General features: G+C 43.4%; 1 protein-coding gene across 1 annotated transcript in view; it reads right to left on the reverse strand.

Moving 5' to 3' along the window:
- Positions 1-9253, reverse strand: part of LOC134493950 (MARVEL domain-containing protein 3-like) — a 32171-nt gene extending 22918 nt beyond the window's left edge. The window contains exons 1-3 of the mRNA XM_063298795.1: positions 9047-9253; positions 6972-7198; positions 2406-2569 (exon numbers count right to left, since the gene is read on the reverse strand). Of these exons, the coding sequence (XP_063154865.1) occupies positions 2406-2569; positions 6972-7075 (268 nt within the window). The 5' untranslated portion in view covers positions 7076-7198; positions 9047-9253. The remainder of the gene's footprint in view (positions 1-2405; positions 2570-6971; positions 7199-9046) is intronic.
- Positions 9254-9635: the final 382 nt, after the last annotated feature.

Here is a 9635-nt window from a genome sequence, read left to right on the forward strand (position 1 = left end):
ATGCATGTTTAGGTTGGGAGGGGAGGAGGAATCTGTCTCCTGGGATGTTATCTGTATTCAGCTGGATTGGAATGTGTTTGGGTTATTTCCTGTGTTCAAGGTTTTCTTCCCAGGACATCAGCAGAAATTGTCACCAGCACCTGCGGTGGGGAATTTGAAACCGTTTGGGCGAGGGGAGGGATTACGTTCACACCGAGGGTTTTTAGTTTGTATTTGGCGCGCTTTTGCTCATTCTCAGCTTTCTCTGTATTTGCATACTATTCTTTAATAAATCAGATATCATTAAGCCTCTACTTGTGAGTCTGGTTTTGTTAGGGTAGGCAATCATTACATAAAGCTGAGAATCTTAAAAATTTACCGTTAGCCCCTTTCCGGATTTATCTTGTGAGGGAGTAGTGCTAGCGATGACCGAACCAAAACCCCAAACTGGGGAAAGCGAGGACACGAGCGATGGGGAACCCGACTCCACGGTGAGGAGAATGGAGAGGGTCCCTACTCGGGAACTATCTGAAGTACAGGAGATTTCGTGTTCCAGTCAGGAGGAAGAGGAGGTTGGAGGAAAAGGATCTAAAAGAGCCGGTGGGAAACGCCAGCCACCTGCTCTGAAAAGCGCCTGACGGGCGCAAAGATGTTTTGGTGAGTGCCAATTGTCCCACGCTGAATGTGAAAGTGAAGTTAGGCTCCCGCACTAAGACCGTTGAGGTTTGGGCGTTAATCGACTCAGGGTGTTCGAGATGTTTAATGCACCCCAACCTGGTGGCTGCTTTGGACTTACCCAGCTTCCCATTGCAGCGGCCCATGATTTTCACCCAGCTGGATGGTTCAACGGCAGGAGGGAAACCGGTGACTCATTTCACGGGAACGGTGGCATTGCAATTGGGCAGCCACCGTGAGGGGTTACAATTTGTGGTAGCACCTGTGGGTCATCCCCTCGTCATCTTGGGGATTCCCTGGCTAGTCCAGCAAAACCCCTACATAAATTGGGAACACAGGACTTTGACTTTTTCCGATAGCTTTTACCAAGCTCCTGCAGCGGAATAAGTTCCGTCTGCTGCGGTGGGGAGGGCTGCGGCAGCAACCCCGCATTTCAATGTGACACCACTGGAGGGCTTTCCGGAGAAATACCAGGACTTTGCGGATGTGTTTGGTGAGATGGAAGCGGACCAACTCCCACCCCATCAAAAAACTGACTGTGCGATAGAGTTGGTCCCCAACGCTCAACTGCCCAAGCCGAAGATTTATGCCATGACTCAGAAGGAGCTTGCGGCATTGAGGGAGTTTGTGGATAAACACTTGGCCAGGGGTTTTATTGAACCAGCAAATTCGCCAGTTGGCGCTCCCGTGCTGTTCTGGGGTAAGAAGGATGGGACACTGAGACTCTGTACAGATTACCGCGGATTAAATGCGGTCTCAATATCAAACAAGTATCCTCTGCCATTAATAAAAGACATGTTGGCACATCTGGCAAAGGGGAAGGTCTTCTCTAAGCTAGAATTGCGGGAAGCCTATTTCCACATCCGCATACGGGAGGGGGATGAATGGAAAACTGCTTTCAATTGTCCACTGGGTTCTTTCCAATATAAAGTCTTACCTTTTGGATTGGCGGGGGCACCAGGGGTGTTTATGCAATTAATCAATGAAGTGTTACATGAACATTTGTTTAAAGGTGTACTGGTGTATTTGGATGATGTGTTGATTTATACTGAAACAGAAGAGAAGCACGAATACCTGGTGAGACAGGTGCTTAGCAAACTGAGAAACGCTGAACTGTTTGCCAAACTTTCCAAGTTTCCATAAGACTCAACTTGACTACCTGGGTTATAGGATCTCTGACAGGGGCATTGAGATGGACCCTGGGAAAATTCAGGCTATTTTGGGGTGGGAGCGCCCACGCACCCGGAGACAACTCCAAAGTTTCTTTGGATTTAGCAATTATTATCGCCAGTTCATCCAGGGGTTCACTGAAATTGCATTGCCCTTAACTGACTTGTTACATACCAAGGGATTGGGGGACACGCGCAAAGTAAAGAACCCGGGGGCACTGCTGAATTGGACACCTGACTGCCAGATGGCTTTCAACAAACTCAAAAGCCTGTTCACTGCTGAACCGATTTTGCAGCACCCTGATCCCACTAGACCATTTGTAGTTCAGGTAGATGCTTCTGATTTTTCAATTGGAGCGCTTTTATTGCAAGCAGGTGCTGACAGTCACTTGAAGCCTTGTGCTTATTTGTCTCGGAAGTTTTCCAAAACTGAGCGGAGGTGGCGTGTCTGGGTACAGGCAATCATTACACCCCATTCTACTCACCACAAGGAAAAAGCTCGCTATAATACAAGATACTGTCTTTATAAGCCTCCTGAATATTAGTTAACAATGACATGGATACAGAAAAATGCTTGCCTACCTCTTCGGGAGCACAGGTTTGAGCATTTCTCTGAAAAAGTATTTTTGGGAGGATAGTGTGGAGGGGGGGAATTGTTATAACCATGCCTTGCTCCTAGGTGGTTCTGCTCAGGCTCTGCAAAATCACAGGAAGTTCTTGAATGTTCAGCTGCTCCTCGTGACAACCTATGGACAGAAAGGCAGAAAGAACTGATATCTTTTTTATAGATCAGTGTATTAGGATGAGCAGCAATTTCCTCTCCCTTCCACAACAGCTTTTATTCTTGTACCAAAGCGACAGGCAGCATTCTCCCCAGTCCATTACCTGACTGGACTGGCAAATGAATTTATTTAAAACCTGGCACTGACCTCCACCAAATCTGTGACAGAGGACTACTTTAGCACACAAAGTTCTGTTTTCCTGCAGAGGGACAAAAAGTTAGAAGATCACTTATGCAGAAGCCCCATGGTGAGGAAGCTGGTATTTACCAGAAGATGAGCCTACCCACATTATGGGGAGTATTATGTTCCTAGCAAGATGCTAAGTGAACTTTTTCTCCTAGGTCAGAGTTGAATCTGGGCAGATGTTAATGAACAGTCATTTCCCTCATGGGTCATTGCCTCAATGACGAACACCTATCTGCAACTGCTGCCTCATTCTGCCTAACAGTAGGGCTGCCCCTGCAGTTACAGCTGCTTCACCAATCTGTTCTCAAAATTAGATTCATTCCCTGAAGTACACCAGTTAGTTACTGGCTTTTGTTAATAAATTTGCAATTGCTTAGGCCTACAGTTCTGCCTCTCATACAACATTTATTCATTCCATCAAATTTCCCAGGCCTAGCTTCTTTCACAGTCATCTGTTCTCACTGGCACAAATACAGGCTTACTAGCTCTCTTAATCAATGAACATCAATTGTGATCTTGATCTAGCTTTTCTCTTTTTAATGAAGATGTTGTGAAGGAAAAAGCTTAACCAATTAGTTGTACTTCATAGCTGCCAAGATGTTTCAATCTTCCTTGGGAGTTAACCTACTTTCCTCCCTGAGCCTTAGGTTGTGTGTACACATATATTGGGGTGGCTTAACAGTGTAAACTCTGTGATTTGACTGTCTTCTCCCTAAGCAGAAAGTAATTGTTTTGATGTCAGCAATGCAACTGCTTCTCTTTTTAACAAGCACCTTGCCAAATAAACAGATGCTCCATAAACTGAGAGGGGCAATGATTGTAAATGTATGCTCTGTCCCAACATTCATATTAGTTGGCTCAAACTGACTATTTCCAGAGCTGACTTGATTTCTCCTCTTCGGCTGAACTTTTCTGGAAGACTGTATTAAGGAGAGAATTTCAAATGGGCTACAATTGTTGCTGCTGTTTATTTTCTGTCTATTTTAGAATGGCTATTTTTACAGGTTGTCTCCAGGGCCAGCAAGTTTAAAGCATCATTTCGGGGGATCTTTGAGCAGAGACGGAAGCCTGTGTTCCCCTCTATATAAACTATAAATATTTCACAAAATTCCATATAATACATGAAATAAAATTTCAGTTTTAATTCTGAAATTAATGAAATGTTCCATCTTACATATGGAAATGAAATGTTCCATCTTCCTTTTTGTCAACTTTTCTCTGAAAATAGTGGAACAGTTGATATTACCTGACCAACTTCTGAAAATATTAAACTTTGATTACATTGTTGGAGATCCTTTCTTCATTAATTACTTCAGGCAAAGTCCCTATGCTGGTCATTCTTCTCATTGTGTTTTTCCCCCTCTGCTTCTCTAAGTAGCATACTGCCTTCACTAAACAACAAAAAGCCTTGTTTGCCTTGAAAATCTGAAGAACCAATTGCTGTATTTTAGCTTCTTTTCATTCTTTGTTCAACAGCCTCATGTCTCTATCTGCCAGATACTCTAGACCAGAGATAAACAATTTGAGGCTCCAGAATTCTATATAATGCCTGACAGCCTTGGGTGTGGGTTTTGGAAAATACACCAAAGATGCCCCTGAAGTACTTTTCTAACTATTATGGTTAAGGGGAAGATTATTAAACCAATGAGAAGCAACCATATTAAATATGTTCAACTAATTTAAACTACATTTAAATATACATTACATTAAATCATAATTAGTTTTTGTCCTGGACCTTGCTTATTTTTGGGAGTGCAACACACAGCACTCCAAAGGGCAACTATGGCCCTGAGTCTAAGACTGTATGTTCTTGCACAAAAACAGCTTTTCTCCAATGTAACATCTCTCAGAAAAGTTGCAATTACAACTTTAAGAATTCTCAGCCAATATGGACAAAGGTCACAATAGCTAGAAATAATAGAGTTGCACTCTGTAAACATTTTAACGTGACAAGCAGAGTAAAGGTAGGCTAGGCATTTACCCTCATGTTATGGCACGTAAGTCCTACCAAAACCATTAGCTTCTGCTGTCCCCAAATAGTGATGGTGATAAGAGTTTTGTCCCTTCCAACTGTAGTCCTTGTTCCTGGCCTAAGCCAAGATGGGCTACAAATGGATGCCCAGCACTCCTTTTTGCTCCCTCATCACCTGGACATTGAAATTCTTGAAGATGCAATTTTGTTCTTTTGTTTCCTCCTAAATAAGAACGGAAATGGGAACAAGAGGTCTCAGGAAGGTAAACAGCTCCAATGCCCATACTTAAAAACTCTTGCAACCTCTCCAAATACCCTGAAATTGCATGGCCCAATTTTGAGCTGTCCCTTCCTACAGTCCTCAAGGACTGGGGAAACTGACTGAGGGAGCAATGCTGCAGCTCCAAGCCCTTGGAAAGCATGAAGAACCTCAGAGTATTTGTTCTTACAACAGCATGACATAAAAAGAAGCACAGAATGTTCTGAGCCACAAGTCAGGGGAACTAGGCTGGGTAGGCAGAACAGAGAAATGGGAATGGGAAACAAGATTAAGAAAGAACTCTAAGAGGGAAGGTGGGAAGACAGTGTGCCAGCAAGAGTTTGCTTGCCTGCAAAGTCTGCTGACATATAACACTGGCTGCCAGTTTTGGAATCAAGAAAATGATTTCCCAGGTGAGAACCTAGAGATCTTGAAGTTTTTTTTGTTACCTTTTTGCCTCCCTGAGCAGCTAGTAAGAGTTCGCAATTCAAGTAAATCATAAATAAAACAATATTTTTTTAAAAAACACGCATTTAATTTGTAAACCAGAAATTTTTAAAAAGATAAGCAAATAACAATCGATTTATTTTATTAATTACTATAGTAAGTGATACATGCAGTTTTTCTTACAGCTCTCCTTCCCCTTATTTTTATTCTACCCAGCCAGCAACATACCCCTTTATCCTAGGATATGTGTATTTGGATATAGGTCATTGGGACACATTTGTCCATTTTTATTGTCATTAAATATTTGCTCTTCCTTCCCAAATGCTAACAGCCCTCATTCAAAAGTGTCCACACTCAGCAAGCATGCACTATCCATGCAAATGATCAGTTGTTTAGAGAGACAGAGTAAATGGATTTCTAATAGGAAGCTTGTACTATCCTGGAGAAAAAAAAACCACTTCCATCACACTTGTCTGAGAAAACCAGAATTTGATTTATAATCTAGTCTAGTGTGGTTAAAAAAAAAAAAAAGACGACTTGCCAGTGATTCTCCAAGGGTTTAAGCAATCTCCCAACCCCGAAAAAGGGGAAAGAATTTCCTGGTCATTTAAAATGGCCCAACAATGAGAGAGAGATGAATGATGTAATGGCAGTGTCGTTCAAGTGTATTTTACACCTGTTGCAGGGTGGCTACTGTGTCCAGAAACAGTGACTTAGAAGATTCAGCAATCTACTGAAACTTATTTTGGGAGATCTGCTTTTAGCCAGATTCCGCATGAACTTGTTTGCAAAAAGTTAGAAATGCTCATCAGAAAACACTCAATTAGATTTTCAGTTCCAAGTGAAAACAAAATTGGAATGTATGCAGAATCTTTTGCCACTGTATGTGGAGTTAGTGAGTCTCTGTGTCTCCATAAAGATGGTGACTGGGGAAAGGCCATGTTACACTTATCACTCTCTTACCACATATTGCAAAGACCAAAATATTCCACTCCTAAGCTGGACAATTAAATTTAGGAGGGGGGAAAAACACCTTGCATTAACGTCTGCAAGTGTTTTTCTCCTGTTTATGACCGTATGGGAAGAACTTTGAAAGGGAATTCCCTTCCTTCCCTGTGTACTGCAGCTCCTCCTGAAATCTGATATGCTGTGAATAACAATTAAACTTAGAAAAATAACTCACACTGGCACTAATGGAAACTCCCACCCAAGTTTAACTGAGATGGGGTGGAGATTTCAAGACAGCCCTCCCCCCACCCCCACATTCAGTTTAGAAAAATATTCCTTGGCCCCATTAAATGAGGGCTTTTTTGGTGTGGGGGAACACTTTGCCCATACCCAAAGCACTGTGCTCTTACCCTGTTTTTCCTGATAGAACATTAAACACTGATCTACTACTTATCAGCAGCCTGATACAAAGCCTTGAGTAATTATGTGAGAGTGGGAGAGAAAGAGAGAGCATCAAAACTCTGTTCTCTTCAAAGGATGATTTTTAAGCTTACCTTCCATCTGATGAATGTGGTTGCCTACTTCTTTTATCAAAGTAATTGGGGGTCTCCCTGGGAATGCAGCCTCTATCTTGATGAAATTTCCCAGAATGGGGCATCTTCTATCTTGCTGAAGTTACCTACAAATGGAGCTTGCTGTTGGTTCAGTTGGATGAATGGCTAACATCCAGTAAACAATTCTGTTACTCGGTAAGGAACACAAAATAAGGCAGGATGATGAACTACAAAAAAGAAAGTGACAGCATAAGGTTTTCTTACTTGCTGTGCAGTATAGATTGGAGCAGCCCTTCCCAACTCAATGCCATCCAGATGTGTTAGATAAAAGCTCCCCCAAATACATACCTGTCGATTTGGTCAAGGACACAGAATATTAGCCCAAAATATCTAGAGAGCACCAGGTTGGGGAACAAAATGTAGTGAGCCAGGGACTTGCTAAACTAAATGGTTAGAAGATCAATTTGTGATGCCACAAACTGCAATCAAATGAATACAACAAATGGCAAAAATCAAAGGAATGCAGCATTAAAACACTGTTTTAAGAAATCAGCAAAATTCATGGAATAGAGTGATCCCTATAGCCATTCGGAAAACAATTCATTAAAATGATTTAAAATTACATAGTTTATAAGAATATGGATTATTTTACCAGTCTGCTGTACCTCTTCTGAGGAAAGTGTAACTTATAAGATGGATTTTACTTCAGTCAGCTGCACCTACTATCAACTGGTTCACACATGAACAGTGCATCATTTATACCTCATTTATATCAGAGCTGATGTGTTAACTGTCGTGTTCAAGAAAAGAAGGAATCTCTGCTTTTGGATCTGGGATCTGGGATCTGGGATGGCTAATATGCAAATAACCAGCCAATGCATTAGTCACACAGGGAGGGTAAACCAGCTCTGATTGTAATGCTGATTCTGATCTGCATCATAGCACTTTCCATCCTGTTTATTTATCATAAGCCACAGAATTAAAGCCCACTCAGGCTTCCTACTGCATTAGGAATTGCTAAGTTTTACAGTACCTTGATTTTGAACCTTTAGGTTTCCATTAAAAACAAAATTAAATATACACATTGACTGAACCAAGGCACTTTATGATGTCAATGCTTTATCTTAGTTTTACTTTAAACTTACTGTAAATTATGTTTGTTTTAAATGGATTATATCCCTGCTTTGGACTGTTTTCAGTTATGATCATATTTTATAAATGAATTTACAAAACAGCCTAATCCCACCGTCTTTCCTCTACACCACTGTATTGCCTAAGGCTTGGCATCCAGGAATGGTAAAATCCTAGGTCATCACCAGGTTTGATCCTGCCACGGGATAAAGCAGCACCTGAGAACCAATGACCTTCCAAGTGCTGATCAACTCCCATCAGCTCCAGCTGGTAGTCAGAGATGATGCCATTTTAGCCCAGCAGGCACCACAATTTCCCCATCTGTGATGCAGGGATCAGAAGGGACTATGACAGACTGCTTAAACTTGACTTGTGATGGAAGAGGCTGTGTATTCTGGGAATGTGCTTGCCCTATCCTGAGTTTAGCCATTGTAACTGCAGCCTATCCTTTCCCCAGCTGGTCTACAGTCACCTGACCTTCCCAAAGGGGTGCTCCTCCCTTCAGGACTGAAGATCTGAGTGTAAAAACAGGAGTTTTCTTTAGGCGATGTTCCTGAAATCTGTCCTGACTCTGGGATGGAGGCCAGGGGCCAACAGGCTGCCAGGGATTTACATCATACACCCGATGCTTTGCAGAAATGTTGAGCTAGGGGTCCCTTCGTTTGCAGCTAGCATAGCCACCACTGACTAAACCGGCTAGGGCTAGTAGTCCAACAGTTCTGGAGATACCAAGCTGATGAATGCTGATTTAAAGGGATCCTATTCGGGCAGAACAACGCAGGACAAGTTTCTGAGGCGTGAGAGGGGCTGCTTCCAAATTCCAGACCTTCAAAGCGAGGATGGGGACGAGACTTAGGTGGGGTTCCCGCTGAAATCCAGCTTTCGTTACCGCACAAACATCCAAAGCTGTTTGGGTGCCCGATGATCTCATTTTCCCAACTCACCCCAGTTAACGCGAGAGCCGCTGAAGCGCCTCTCCTAGTTCAGCAACGTTCCGGAGTTCCGAGGAACTTTTTCAGCGTCTGGGCGCAGCCTTCTCTCTTCCCACGAGAGAGCCCCTCGGAAGACGAGGCCAGGAGCTCTGCGCTTCCGGGCTGGTGTGCGAGCGAGAGGGAAGGCGCTGCTAGGTGAAACTTCGCTCGGCCACGTACAGCCCGCCGCTTCCGCCGCCCAGCCTTGCCAACCTTCAGCTCTTGGGAAGGGTCAAGTTTCAGTCTGCGGCGCCCGGAGTTTCTGAGGAGCTCAAAACAAATAGGAGCGACCTGCCCAACCTGAAGCGCTTAAGGGGTGGAGCGCGGAGACTGGAGCGCCGTAGGTGGCCGCTCCTCCGGTGCGCTGAGGGGAAAAGGGCGCCTGCGGAAGAGGTGTGAGAAAAATAACGCCTGAAAGTGCCGTGGGGTGTCGTTAGCTTTATTTGCAGAGACATACTCGCTCCACCTCCGCTTAGTGAAGAGAAATGTCGACGGGTTTGTTGGTGACAAGACGGCGCAGTATTGGTTTTGTTGCAAAGTAGATTTGATTGCGCAAATAAGC

This window comes from Candoia aspera, chromosome 3 (genome assembly GCF_035149785.1).
Source record: "Candoia aspera isolate rCanAsp1 chromosome 3, rCanAsp1.hap2, whole genome shotgun sequence".
Taxonomy (NCBI): Eukaryota; Metazoa; Chordata; class Lepidosauria; order Squamata; family Boidae; genus Candoia; species Candoia aspera.